The 16,066-nt window shown below is 33.2% G+C and overlaps 1 protein-coding gene and 1 pseudogene across 2 annotated transcripts in view; both read left to right on the forward strand.

Annotated features, from left to right (window-relative positions):
- The first annotated feature begins 1,218 nt into the window (after window positions 1–1,218).
- LOC143620278 (F-box/kelch-repeat protein At3g23880-like) overlaps window positions 1,219–16,066 on the forward strand; it is a 42,383-nt pseudogene continuing 27,535 nt past the window's right edge. Inside the window, exon 1 of the transcript XR_013151313.1 lies at window positions 1,219–2,131. The product of XR_013151313.1 is annotated as an F-box/kelch-repeat protein At3g23880-like (transcript). The remainder of the gene's footprint in view (window positions 2,132–16,066) is intronic.
- On the forward strand, window positions 6,221–8,302 carry LOC143620224 (F-box/kelch-repeat protein At3g23880-like). Its single transcript, XM_077091960.1, has one exon. It carries the CDS (start codon window positions 6,221–6,223, stop codon window positions 7,478–7,480), a length of 1,260 nt encoding a protein of 419 aa, XP_076948075.1. The 3' UTR covers window positions 7,481–8,302.

Consider the following 16,066-nt stretch of genomic DNA (forward strand, 5'->3'; position numbering starts at 1 on the left):
AATGGAAACTAGAAGAATGTTGGTGCTTTTTCTTATGGTATAGTTCTTGAACGGAGCTCTTCATTGGGCTGCTAATAAAGATTATTCGCCAGATTTTTCTGCTAGCGTTGAGGATGAAAATGGAGTTCCAGTTGTTCAGTTGTCTTTTGATTAATGGGGTATAATTTCATGGGATTTAGTAAACGAGACTTATGCGGAGGTTCTACAACCTGAGTATGATGAAAGAGATTATTTTATGGATATGGAATTAGGGTGTTTGAGAGAATGGTTGTGTGTGCTTTCTAATTGTCGTGGAGTTTGTGTGAATTTAATATTGATCATAGATCATTAATATTGATCATAGAGTAGAGAACTCTTTAATAACACCAATGATTATTCTCTCTCAATATCCATTCAACACGTCGTACCATAACAGGAATCACGGCTTCATTCTCCTCTTACCATTTCTACAAGTAGTAAGTATTTTATGTTTAATATTCATGTTTAAGAATCTGATTTGTCAACTATGATTAGTGTTCTATAACTTTGACCCATGTTTAAAATATATAGAATCAACAACATAAGGTTGCTTAATTCCGAAATGGAAAAAAGTAACTTTTATATCTATCAATGATTGATCGTTAGAGGACCGTTAATGCGCGGGAGCTAAGTCAACACCACCGCGTACACCCTTTAAACCAATGGTGGCTCTGAGAATTCGATCACATGCCCGATCGAACCGTAAAAATAAGCCCCTTAAGCCTTAACAACCTAAATAATGTAAACTATTTTTTTAAACAACGATTAAAGTTATAACAATAAACATAACAATTGGCAAAGTGACGCTATTAGAACGAGTTTATGCCATACTGAATAGCAATAAACATAAGATTTCTGGTATTTTTAAAATATATATACATAATATGGGAAAATAATAAAATTTTTTGCGCCAAAAAAAACGTGCCCAAACGGACGCCCATATTGCCCACTCTCAGAGTCTCCCCTGCTTTAAACGATGGATTGTTAATGATTTTGAAGTTTCAATACGAGTAAGTTACAAAAGCTATGTCTAACTCATGATTATAATTTTTGCCATATGCTTTGTTAGAATTGCAAAAAACAAAAAAACAAAAAAACAAAAAAAAAAAACAAAAAAACAAAAAACTATAAGGGGTATAAAGTAAATACTATGAGTGACGAGTATATTGCAAACCCTAGGTCGGTAAGCAGGCACTGAAAATGGCACTCGAACACAAGCATCAACGATCGGAAGAAGAAGAAGAAGATGATCCTCAATCATCTGTTCTTTTGCTTTTTACGGAGATCATTGTCCAAATTCTCCTCAAGCTTCCTGTTGAGTCGCTGTTACGGTGTAAGTCTGTTTGCAAGTCATGGTACTCTTTAATTTCTGACCCTCTATTTGTCAAGTCTCATCTTGCTATGTCAGCTGGCAACTTAAATCGCCATCGACTAATTTATAGCTACAGTCGGTCCCTTCGCGTGCCGAAAATAATAAAATTCAAGACTTGTAGTCTTCGTGATGTGCTGTATGACAATTCCATTAATGCTTTAGAGCTTGATTATCCATCCGAGCACCCTTTCAAAGGTGTTTGGGTTGTTGGTTCTTGCAATGGATTGCTATGCATAACTGTTGGGAATGGTGTTTCGTTTATTTGGAACCCGAGTACTAGAATATCATACAGATTGCCACCCAATGGTTGTGATAAAATGCAGTTTGGTTATGCGGTGTATGGTTTTGGGTATCAACAGTCTACTGACGATTACAAAGTTTTTGAGTTATCTTGTTATGAGATTAATAGTACTCCGTACTAAGCATGAAACCTTATTTAAGATATACTCAATGAAAAGTGGAAATTGGAAGAAGGTTGGTGTTTATCCTCATCGTTACTCGTTCTTTGGTTCTGGTAAGTATTGTAACGGGGCTCTTCATTGGGCTGCTATGAAAGATTTTGCATCATCATCCTATACGTGGTTTATACTTTCTTTCGATTTTGCAACGGAGACTTTTGGGGAAGTTTTGCAGCCTGTGTATGATGAAGGTGATAAGGAATTGGCATTGGGGTCTTTGAAAGAATGGTTATGCGTGCTTTGTAACTATCGTGGAATTCGTACGGATGTATGGGTGATGAAGGTTTATGGAGTGGCAGATTCTTGGACTAAGTTGGTTTCCATCCCGTGTTTGACAGATCCTGGGAGGGATCGACTTTTTATGCCTTTATGTATTTCAAATGATGATGGAAAATTTTTGCTGAAATTCTGGTGGACGAAACTGATTGTGTATGATTCCAAGAACAGTTCATTTTCAGAAATTCAGAACTCAGATAGATGTCTCGAGGCTTGTACGTTTGTTGAGAGTTTGGTTTCACCTATGCCTACATAGGTCTTGGAGATATATAGGTAACTTTTTCTCTTTTAAGAAGTTTTCCCTTTCCTGTCAGTTGTAATAAACCATACGCCGTCTACTTCTTTTTACCCTCTGAAGACGCTTTGTCTACTGTTAGAAGTTTGCATACAAATTGTGTTGTGATTTATGAGTAGAAGAAAGTTTTGTTTACTGTACTGATATAGTCATATGGTGTAGTGAGACTAACGGTACGTACATATTAGTTGGCCATTATTGTATGAACATATATGAATGGATTAATGTTCTGTAAATTTGAAAAAAAAAGTTTGATACATTTGATTCCAAATCCTCAAATATAGTTATACTGTTAATTGGATTCTTAGTTTAGGATAAGTACAATACTTATTTTCTGCATTGAGTACATTGAACAAATATGTTGCTTATTTAAAATTTGCAAAGTACTTGTCTAATCTATCAGGTGACAAATTTATTTGCTTGGATCCGACAGAATAGAAAAGCGGTCGCTTTGAGAAATTGAAAATTGGTTGACCATTTTAGGAATCTAATGGGTCAAAATAGCCATTTTGGTAATTTTCCCATTTGGAAAAAAGATGTTGTCACCAAGAGGAATAATACAAGTTTGATACATTTGATACTGTTTCCTTAAACTGTTATAATGTTAATTGGGCACACAGTTTAAGAGAAGTCCAATACTTATTTTCTGTAATGATTACATTGAACATATCTGTTACTTTTTTTTGAAAATTTGCAAAGGTAATGACTACTGTGATTCTGTGAATTTGAAAAGGTGGTTGTTTTGAATAGATAAGTTGATATTAAATTAGCTTTTGTTCCAACAACTGTACTTATTAATGAAAGCAGCATGTCTTGATTTTCATGGTACATGTGGACTGTTAGGGACATAAACAGTTATTTAAAGAAAAAGGTAACTAACTTGGTGGTTTTTTCTCTATTAATGCAGGCTCTGATGGATACTGCAGTGGTTATTGCTCCTGGATTGACTGAGCAAATGATGGTCAACTGTGCTTTATTGTTGTAAGAATTTAAGTATCAGTAACCAGTAACCAAAAATTAAGATGATTATTAGTACAGACTATGTGTTGATGTTTGTTTTGAGTAATAAATTTGGTGGTATGTTTCTGGAAGATGGAATCCATATCTTTCCATATTCATATGAGAAACAATACTTTATATGGATATGTTTAGTCTTGTTTTGAGAAACATGGTATGCAGTTATGCATCAATTTGACAACTAGTTTTCAATATAGCCATGGACAGGTGCATTGGGTCCGGTTGCCAAAAGAGAATTGTCGTTTTAAAATTTATATAAATATTGCTATGTATAATATGTTTGATGCCAAAGATGTCGGTATGATAATAATCTAAGGTATCTTGATGAATCGATTTGGAGATTCTCAATGTGATGATACATTTTGGTTGTTATCATATTCCTATTTAGTGTAGGTAACATGTTTATCAGTCATAACTAGTGATGATTTTATTAAGGGTGTTTTTTTCTTCTTCTTATAGAATCAAGTTTTATTAAATGTTAACAAATATTTCTGTAGGAAGGCAAATAAGTGTAACTTATCGTACCATATAATAAATTTGAAAGCTTCCTCTGCGTTGATAAAATCGAGCAACTACAAATGCAAGATCCTTCACAGGCCTGCGACGCGGTCGATGCTCTACCCCAACTTGTATACCATGTCAATAAGCATACATATAAAAGAAAAGGGAAGTAATGGTATGCATATATGCATCCTAAAGCTTTGAACAATCACCATTTAACTTACAAGTCTCCATGAACCAATTTTCTTTTCCTTTTTTATCTAAGAGCCAAAGTACAGAATATATTGCTTATCTGAATATATTCCCAACATATTACTTCAGTATTTCAAAAGAATGGTTGTGCATGCTTTGTAATCACGGAGTTCGTCTAGATTTATAATTCATAAAGCGTGCTTTAGTCCTAGATTCTCACCTCATAAGCCTTCATTACCCTGCATTCTACCCATCTTCATCACCACTAAATATTTTGACTTTTCTTTTAATTCTCATTGTGAATGCTCAAGCGCAAGTCCCATTTAGCGGCATGCTGAAGAAATAAACTAGCATAGCTAACCAACAGTTCAAATTTCATTTGTTCTTTCTTCATATTAATTCAAACCACATGACATCTTGTTTGATCTTTAATTTAAAACCAGATTTCATAATTTTCTTTATTTGTGTTTCCATCTGTTAAATATACAATCACTTCGTTTTAGTTCATGCTCACATTAAATCTGCAAAATATCATTCAGGTATCATAATTTAAATTAACAATGATGTAATATTAGACGAAAAAGATTAAATAAGACGGATACAAAAGAAACTAATCAATCCTTCACGCTTGAGTGCAAATTCATCTTGACCAGGTAAACATGTGTGTTGAAAATCTTTGAAACTTTTGATTCCAAATGTGTGACTTGGGTTAAGTCAAATATAGTTAAGATAAATGGTGGCACACATTAATTTGTCATGTTCAGAGCATAATATCCAGACATCAGACATCACTGGTGTGTAATACTAGCAGACGTTATGACAGCAAAAAAACACGACCCTCTCGCAAGGCTCGTATAATGTTTTTTATTTTTGACCGGCAAAGAAATGACTAATTAATTTTAACACTGACAGATTAACACACACTGACCATATGTTCATTTTTCGTCTTACCGTACGGTCCATATGATTTGACCGGATATGGTGTGCATAATTGATTTGAAAGGATCGATGCGCGTTGGCATATTATTATGGTTGTTTATAGCATGAAGTGACTTATAAGTTAAAAAAATATTTACATTTTTTACATGAATACGTTTTTTAGGGCTAACAAGTCGTTAGTACTTGACAACAAGTCTCTAAACTTAATATTTATGTTATTACATGTTTAATTTAACCTTTAAGTCATATCATAAAAAAGTTTTCATAACTAATTATCATCATTGATCATTAATATTGATCATAGAGTAGAGAAGTCCTTAATAACACCAATGATTATTCTCTCTCAATATCCATCAACACGTGGTACCATAACGGGAATCAAGGTTTCATTCTCCTCTTACCATTTCTACAAGTAGTAAGTATTTTAAGTTTAATATTCATGTTTAAGAATCTGATTTATCAACTATGATTAGTGTTCTATGACTTTGACCCATGTTTAAAATATATAGAATCAACAACATGAGGTTGCTTAATACCGAAATGGAAAAAAGTAACTTTTTGAATCCATCAATGATTGATCGTTAGAGTACCGTCAATGCGCGGGAGCTAAGTCAACACCACCGCGTACACCCTTTAAACCAATGGTGGCTCTGAGAATTCGATCACATGCCCGGTCAAGCCGTAAAAAATAAGCCCCTTAAGCCTTAACAAACTAAATAATATAAACTATTTTTTTAAACAACGATTAAAGTTATAACAATAAACATAACAATCAGCAAGATTATGCTATTAGAACGAGTTTGTTACATACCGAATAGCAATAAACGTAAGATTTCGGGTATTTTGATAATATATATACATAATATCAGGAAAATTTTAAAACTTTTGTGCCAAAAATAAACGTGCCCCCAGCCAGACGCCCATATTGCCCACCCTCAGAGTCTCCCCTGCTTTAAACGATGGATTGTTAATGATTTTGAAGTTTCAATACGAGTAAGTTACAAAGTTATGTCTAACTCATGATTATAATTTTTGCCATATATATGTTTTGTTAGAAGATGAAAAAAAAAACTAAAACTATAAGGGGTATAAAGTAAATACTATGACTGACGAGTATATGGCAAACCCTAGGTCGGTAAGCAGGCACTGAAAATGGCACTCGAACACAAGCATCAACGATCTGAAGAAGAAGAAGAAGATCCTCACTCATCTGTTCTTATGCTTTTTACGGAGATCATTGTCCAAATTCTCCTAAAGCTTCCTGTTGAGTCGCTGTTAAGGTGTAAGTCTGTTTGCAAGTCATGGTACTCTTTAATTTCCGATCCTCAGTTTGTCAAGTCTCATCTTGCTATGTCAGCTGGCAACTTAAATCGCCATCAACTGATGTTCACTACTGGGCCAAAGATTATGAAGAGATGTAATCTTTCTGATGTGTTTTATAATTTATCCATCAATGTTTCAGATATTTATTATCCACCGAAAAACATCCGTCGAATTAATGTTAGATTTGTAGGCTCTTGCAATGGATTGGTATGCATAAATGATGGGGGTTTTGGTTTATCTATTTGGAACCCTAGTACTAGAAAGTTTCACATATTACCAAACTGCGAACATCAATATAAGGGGCGTTATTGGATTTTTATATACGGTTTTGGGTACGATGCCTCTACTGATAATTACAAAGTTGTTAAGCTTTCTTGTAATATTAAAGATACAACTAATTGTGAAACATTCGTTAGGATATACTCGTTAAAGGATGGAAGTTGGAAGGAAGTTTATGGTTTTCCTAAAGGATTTCGATGTTATGGTTTTGGTAAGTTCTCTAATGGAGCTCTTCATTGGTCTGCTAGGAACGAATCGCAGTTGTCCACTATACTTTCTTTGGATTTAGAAACGAAGACTTACCGGGAAATTTTGCTGCCCCCATATGATGCAAGTGATAGGAATATGAAGTTGGGGTCTTTGGGAGAATGGTTGTGTGGGGTCTGTATTTATCCTGGAATTCGTGCGGATTTATGGGTAATGAAGGATTACGGAGTGAAAGAATCTTGGGCTAAATTGGTTTCCATCCCATATTTGCGTGCATATCCTTGGTTGGATTTGGGTTCAGTTCCTTTGTGTATTTCAAATGATGGAAAATATTTGCTGGAATTTGGGTGGAAGAAGTTTATTGTGTATGATTCCAAGAACAATTCATTTTCAGAAGTTCAGAACTTAGATAGATACTATGACGCTTGTACTTCTGTTGAGAGTTTGGTTTCACCTATGCCAGCAACAAGTGTCTTGGAGATAGGTAATAAATGCTCTTTCAGCTTGCTTTCCTTTTCTATCGGTTGTCATAAACCGTTTGTTTACTTATGTTTACCCTCTGAAGATAGCTTGCATACAGATTGTGTTGTGACTTTTGAATAGAATAAATTTTGTTTACTCATATGGTTTAGTGATGCTACTTGCAATGGTAACGTATTAGTTGCCTACCATTGTGGGAAAATAATTGATGAATCGATTAATGCGCTTAAATTATTTGAATTGCGTTGCCATGATCGAGAGGAATACAAGTCATTAAGTGTTATTTCTAATCCTTAAATAGCTGCAATGTTATTTGGACACATAATTTGAGAAATGATCAGTACTTAATATTTGTGATTTATATATCAATGGCTACTGTGAACTTGCCATTGTTGTTATCCCTATGTTGAATGGTGCAGTTGATATAGTATATATATGTACAATGAAAGTATTATGTTCTAGCTATAGTTTTGGCTTGATTTGCATGGCCTGTTTGGATTGTTAGGGACAACACAGTTATTTAAATAAAAAGTAACTAACTTGTTGGTTTTCTTTTTCCAACTAATAATGGTTATTCATTTTTGGTGGTTTGTTTTTGGATGCAGGAAGCTATAGTGTTCCATGGCCATGCTCAAATGAGAGAGAATACACTAAAACAGAATATTCGCTTTGATGCTTTATGCTGGATAGTTTGTGTAATGGTGTATGGGAAACATGTATGTTAATTGTGTATTTCAGTTATGGATAATTTGTTGGTCATCGAATGATTCAAAATGAACAATTGATTAAGTTATGGATATATTGTGTGTTCACTTATCAGCGAGCAAAGTTGGAAAAAAAAACACCATTTCAGTGTCATCTTATTTGTTCGTCAATAGCAGTCCTGAATTCATTTCGTAACACATTTGCTTGGTTTCATATATGTAGATTAGATGTGCACTTAAAACAGCAACTAACGGATGGCTGATCGGAGAGAGAGTACAAACGAAAGAGATTGTGATATGAATACTTCAGGCGAGGACAGTGGTTTTTTAAGGTTTAGTTCATTTCTATCATGCTTAAAACATTCAACATACCACCCTATTCGCAGCCTTACAAGAAAAAACTACCAAGGCACACCACTACTCTTACCATCAACCATAACAATTATAGGGAAATAACACTACTACTATCATATTATAGGAAACAATACTAACTCTAATCCGGATTGGAAAAAATTGTTTCGGTTATGGAAGGTGCGGATTCGAGAAGTTATGCATTGGCTTGATCGGATTGGAGAAGTTGTGTATTAACTATTTACAGCGCATTTATTGCCTTACAATAAAAAATGGTGTATGCCAGCATTAGAAGTCCCCACCAACCGGTAATGAATTTGGTGATTTTATATGTCTTATACACGTAAAATGGATGGAAAGTGCTGGCATTAGAACCTGGTTCTAGAGCCATGAAATTTAACTGGTATCAAACATACATTAACAATAGCATTTGCATACATAGAGGTTTGTGATCAAAACTAAAAAACATTTATAATAACTTTCAAAAATACTTGATAGAGTTCACATGGTTGGACCGTGATCAACCCTCATAAATTGTCCAATTTAGAATTTTGTGGACATCTAACTATTGGACGTAATTTCCGTTGTGCTGACTCATCGAGCCTATGATGAGTTGGTGTCTTGTATATCAAGTTGAGCACGTGACTTGGTTTACATGGAATAAATTACTTGGTGAACAAGTCGAGCAAATGACTTGGACAACAAAGAATTTATTTATTAATTATTTTTTAAATATGTTTTTACTAATTAGTATTTGAGTATGATAAGAAGTTTGTATTCTAGTCTAATTAGGTTTTCATGTTTAAACTAGTATATATACCCGAGCTTGTGAGTTATATCATTAAGAGAGTTTAAGGATTGTAATTTTTGAGCTAATGAGAATTACAAAAATCGAGCTTATGATCTAAATATTCGTGTTTGTGTTTATTGATCCTGGTCACCAAACTTCACTAACCCGATATCATACTTACTGGAATTCGATGTTCCGAGCTACATTTCCAGTAAAGACATGGTGGAATTGGAAGTTGGAACTTGATTTTTTTTTAAATGGTTTTTATGGTATTTATTGAGGGCTGGCAAAAGTCAAAGTTGACTATATTGGTCAATACTGACCAAATAGTCAACAGTGGCCAACCGTTTATTGAAGCATATTGGGTCCATCCAGATTAAAAGATTTAGCAGTGAGATTGGGCCAATGGTCTATGTTGGGGTGCTTGGTTTTGTGATTGGGCTTTGTTTAGGGCCATATTTAAAAGTGGGTATAAAGTATAAACAGAGTACCGCTAAGGCGCTAACAATTGCTAATAACCGTAATATCAGTTTTCTCTATTTTTTTTTAACAATCGATAAACATTAGTGGTGTGTACACGTCGGTTTTGGCTTAAAATTGAACCAAAAACTGATTTCTGGTTTTTGAGATTTTGAAAACCGTTTGGTTTCTGTTTCAGTTTTCTTGAATTTTTATTTTGGTTTGGTTTCGGCTCAATGTTTTCGGCTTTATTATTTAAGCTTGAAAACTTTGCCCAACAAAAAATGTTGGAGACATAAAGATTTTTTGAGTTAAGTGTCATTATGATACACGTGGTTTATTCAAATATACAACTTTAGTATCGTTTTTGAATTTATTGCAAATGACTACTTTACTTTTCTAAAACATTCCACTTTAGTATCTTTATATAACCTTATCTATTTTTGTTCGTTAAGTCAGGGTAAACTTGTAAATTCAATTATTTTATCATTTCTTTTAATCAAACGCCCATTTTGTTAAAGTTTTGTGTAGTTTTAACATTTTAAAAGCCTGAGGACTAATGGTGTCAAGTCCCAACCCAAACAGCCCCACGCCCTTTCTCTCCCGTTTTCCCAACTGCCAATCATTCCCGGCGCCGGCTAAACCCAACTCCCATCCGGCCACATATCCGACTACAAAATCGATTATTGACAGCCTTGTTAATCATTAATTATTTATTCAAACGCAATAAGAATGTATTCAAAGGTCATTACAATGATTAATTTACGTCTTTAACAAATTATTGACTCGGATTGAACAAACTTGAAACCGTCACTTCATGATAATTAATCAGAACCCGTTACAAGTTATATCGAACATTATAAGACCCCTAAGCACACTTATGTATGGGTTTCGAACACACCCAGTCCCTTAATTCTTCTCAACACCTTTTGTTTTATAAAAAATCATTATTTTTTCTTTCTTTACCTTATAATTTACTCTCACAATCACTCAAAACTCCATCTTGTAATTTGCAAACGTACCTCACATAATTTTAGGGGATATAATAAGAATGCTCTAGACAAGATGATAAATTTTGATGGGTTGATTGGGTGGGTCCCAATTATTTCATCTATTTTATTTACTAGATTTTTTATAATATATAATAAAAAGTAAAATGATCAACCCTAATACCTTAATGCGTCTGGCACATGACCATATTTAACTGAGTTTTTGAAGAGCGTTAGTGTAAATGACTAAAAAGAGAGGCAATTTATCATATAAAGGACAACGAGTGAAACTAAAATTTTTAAAGGACCCAATCCATATATTGACTATGTATAAAAGACAAACATTGTTATTGTCTAAAAAGAATTTAAAAAAAAAAACATGTGACTCCCCCTCCCCCCCCCCTCACACACACACACACACACACACACCCCACCACACCATTTGAAATGAGGAGCGTAACTATGGTTAATAAGCTCATTTCACTAGTGACCAAATGGTGGACGGTGTTCCATGGGTCTCACTCAATGACCAAATGGTCACGTAGGACCATTTTCCCTCACGCGTGATGCATACTGGTCGATAAGCATTAGAGCATTCACACATAGCTCTTCTATTATCAGATGTGAGTGTACTCTATTTTTAGAGCGTGGTTGTGAGAGCAGAAAAAAATGTTAGGTAAATTTGGATAAACACTATAAAAATATAGAATTATTATATTTAATTATTAGTTAAATTAATAATTTATGATAAACGAGCAAAGCATGAGTTTGTAATCAATCACCAAAATCCTAGTTACTTTACCGGTGTCTGAAATGGCACTCTAAGAACAACCAAATGTAATCGAAACATCTCCTCCATCTGCTCTCACGCTTCTGACGGACATCATCGTCGAAATTCTATCGAGGCTTTCGGTTGAGTCGATGTTACGGTGTAAGTCTGTTTGCAAGTCATGGTCCTATTTAATTTCGGATCATTTTGTTATATTAATAAAATAATGAGCTAAATTAACAAAGATAAAAAAATATTTAACTATTATGTTAAATCATTCTCATCCTATACCTCTCCCATTTCTAAATTATATAAAAAAAAGTGTGTTGAGAATAGTACTCACTCCATCACATTCACCATTCCTCTACACCACTAGGACTGTTTACGAACCGAACCGAACGTGGGCATGCTCATACTTGGTTTGGTTTGAAAGCGAGCCGAACCGAGCAGATTGAATTTAAAGAAACGAGCGGTATCTTTATGCTTGAACTTGGTTTGGTTTTGAAACTGAGCGGCTTGGTTTGGTTTGTTTTTGCTTGATTTCGTACAATGTTTTCAATTTTAAATTTCTAAAACTTCAAAATATCTTAATTCAAGACTTTCAACTCTAAATTGTCTAAACTTTCACCTTTAAGATGTATAAAACTCAAAGTTAACAACAAAACATATCTAAAACGAGTGGCTATGGTTTAAATTTGAACTTTGATTTCAACATAAAAGAGGGAAATTTTAGAAACTTTAAAAAAATAGTATACTTTTATAAATATACATAAAGTTTATATATAAAGCTAATAAATATAAAATAATTCGAGCAAAACGAACCGAACCAAACCGAGCGAGGGTTTGCTCGTGCTTGGATTGTTTTTAAACTGAACCGAGGCGAACGACTCACTTCCAAACCGAGCCGAAATCGAACGAGCATATTTCGAGCAATTTTCGAAAAATGAAAGTTTCTCATGCATTTGACCTGAATTCATGGGTATGGGTCTCACCAAACCCAACTAGCTCTTAAACGGGTTATAACATATCATTATATTAAAAATTAATCTCTTCAAATATTTAAATATTTGATATGAAATTCCTATAAAATAGGGATATTTTAAAAATTAATGTCCGATCTTTTTTTAAAAGATATTATTGACTTTTTTTAAAAAGATATTATTTATAAGTAGGAAATAATTTTATAGTAAAAAACGGGTCATGGATCTCACCAACCCAGATAACTTTTAACCGGGTTATAACACTATTTTATCTTCTGTCATCAAATCATAAGTATATTATTAACTATTTTACAATAAATAAAATTAAAGTCCTATAAAATATATAAATATAATAAACGAATAATGTGAAACAAACCGTAATATGGGGGGGATAACAACTAATCTATAATATATATAAACGAAACATTTAAAAGCTCTCTAGTTGCTCATTACATTTTCTTAAGCCACAAATTGCATTATTTGTAAATGGAGTTCTCATGCATTTGACCTGAATTCACGGGTATGAGTCTCACCAAACCCAGATAATCCTTAAACTGGTTATAACATCTCATTAAATTAAAATTTATTCTCACTAAATATTTTATATTAAAATCATATAAAATAGGGATATACTAAAAATTAATATATGATTTTTCTAAAATTATATTATTGATAATTAAATAACAATTTTATAGTAAAAATAAAGCAGGTTATGGGTCTCACCATACCTATATATCTTTTAAACCGGGTATAGCATCTCACTTATTTGTGAAACATTTTCATCATCAAATCCTAAGTATATTACTAACTTCCTTACAATATATAAAATTAAAATTCAAACTATATATAATATTAGAAATGAATAATATAAAACAACTCCGTAAAACGGGGGATAAAAACTAGTTAATATATAAAAGTAACTAATATTTAGTAAACGAGCCGAGCTTAAGCTTTAGAAATATAGATCGAAACGAGCCGAGCTCAAACCTAGTCGAGTTTCGGCTTGGCTCGGATCGTTTGTACCCCTAATGGGCATATATATTTGTAACCAGTTTATATAGTATTATACCTTAGTTGTGACTTACCTTTTATAGACCATATGGATTATCATGCCTATATAAAACGATTATTTAAAGGAAAAAATAATGAAATTGGCCGGTGGGGTTGTTTTGTATTGATGCAGGTAACTCACAGTGGTTATTGCTCCTAGCAAATGATGGTCAAGAAAGGTCTTCATTGTTGGTATGAATTATTGCAAAGTAACTTGTGCCAATATTTCTTTTGGGTAATGTTTCTATGCTTTCCATGATCATCTTAGAAACGATATATTCTCTTCACTTTTATGCTTTTTGTTGGACGGTTTGTGTAGCATTTTATGGGTGTGTTTAGTACTGTTTTGAGAAACATGGTAAGCAATCTATGTTAGTATCTCAATTATGGTTAAATTTGTTGGATTTATATCATCATGATGAATAGGGGATTTGACAGGAAACCGTGAATAGTTTTTTATGGGAAGAACCCCCCCCCCCCTCTTGTCCGGAGAGTGGTTATTCTCACGCCGGAGGGTGGTTACGAGAAGAAACCCCCCCCCCCTCTTGTCCTTCCAGTAACGAGCTTACAGTGACTGTTTTGCAGGTTTCCTCATTGGACTTGGGAGATTGAGCTTGTATCATTAGTTTGGTAATTATTGGACCCGAATCCTGGGGACTCATTGATCTAACTCCTTAGGGATTAGATCCGTGTTTCTTTATTGTCTTTTGCCCATGGTGATTATAAGCTTGGTATGCAATTTGATATTTCCAGTTACACCCCTAATCTTTTGTTATATTACCATGTTAGATGCATAAAGTTTGTCTTATCTAAACACCACTAATGAACCAACCTCAAATTTAGGGCCATTTTTTTTGTATTGCATACAATACAACTACATATAAACAACACTATAGGAAAAAAAACGATTAAGTAATGCGAACGGATGAGCTTGATAAACCTGTAAAATGCTAATATCAGACTCTAATTATTAAACCCATCAAATATAATATGATTCGAAAAGTAAAATAATATAGCTAACGATATAAAGCTCACTAATCGAGCCCCTCACATTCCTCATGTGTAACCCAAATACGAAGGTCCATATAATTATCTAAATATATATTTATTTATATCTAAACATATAATTATTACGTGATCCATATAATTACATAAAATATTGCAGAGATATAATTACGCAAACACGTATAAGTAATTACTTGTAGTTTAGCAAACCCGTCATAATAAAATTTCATAACTAACCATCACACACATATATTGGTCTATAGTTTATGATCTCTTATAACCTAAACAAATAATAGTATGTATAGTAGTATTTAAATTCCTAGTTGAGACAAATTTACTAAAAATGTGGCAAATAAGATTTTGCTTCCCACACCGAGCACACATCGAACTCCATGCATCCTTAATTATTTCTTGCATTTCTATTTGTTTAGTTAATACGCAGTTATTCTATGTCTAGTAATGGATTAGTGGGTTCCTAATTTAGCTCAAGTCTTTTAATATTTTGTACGCCTATAAATGGCTTTGTGAGTCTAAGTTTGATTATGAATGAAGTATATCAATTAGTCTCAGTTTTCTCTCTATTTGCTAATCTGGATTTCCGTCTATTTTCTTTGGCCAACGATTAATTGTTGGAACCACATCAATAGGTTGTGTGATTACCAAAGTTATGGCACATATAGAGTTTTGACTTACAAAGAAATGATCATTTGAAGTTTGAACTCTAACAAATTAACAAATTCCGACCGTATGACCATTTTTGCTATACTATATGGTTTATGTGATTTGATCGAATCTAGTGCAGATAACTGATTTGAAAGGATACGACACGTATCGATGTTGACATGTAGTCATTTATATATGATCTTAATTGAGATTATATATAATTAATTAGTTTTTTTTAACGTTTTAGATACTAATACTAATATTTGGATTTGATGAACCAAATCAAAAAATATTTCTATATTGAATTAAGTGACTTATAAGTCAAAGAATTCATACATCTTTTTTATATGAAGTTGTGCACTATACATAATCCCCTTAGATATAAAGTTGTGCACTTGAAATAATAATAATCATAAGCATAATTATCCTCATTCGGCAATTTTTTGTTGATAATGCCAACGGAGCACAAATTAGATTTATTGTTAGTTAAAACAAGACTTTATAAAACAAGCCATTAACTAAACCAACTAAACCAGCTGAACATAAACAAAATAATTATAATTTAAATGCTAGATTGGTAAGTAAAGTAAAATATTTAAAAAATATAAAACAAACCTTTAACTGATGAGTATGAACAAACACACGTTAACGAACATAAATTGACACTTTATCTTTTAACGTTCACAAACACTAATGAACAAACGCACCCTTTGTTCATGTTTGTTCAGTTATTAAACGAAAGAACGTATACAAACTTCCCGCCAAACAATTCACAAACTGTTCGCTTAACGTTCGGTTTATTTACAACCGTAAATGCATTTAACCCGCTTCGCTGCGTCACACGGGCCAAAAAAAGCAATTACAAGAAGTATAAATAAATAACCGCACATGTGATATTTTTCCCCAAATCAATAACAACAATATTGATTTTATTTATTTATAAAAACTA

The sequence above is a fragment of the Bidens hawaiensis genome, unplaced genomic scaffold (genome assembly GCF_021521415.1).
Source record: "Bidens hawaiensis isolate Kalapana, Puna unplaced genomic scaffold, B.hawaiensis_p1.1 tig00002553_1, whole genome shotgun sequence".
NCBI classification, from domain to species: domain Eukaryota; kingdom Viridiplantae; phylum Streptophyta; class Magnoliopsida; order Asterales; family Asteraceae; genus Bidens; species Bidens hawaiensis.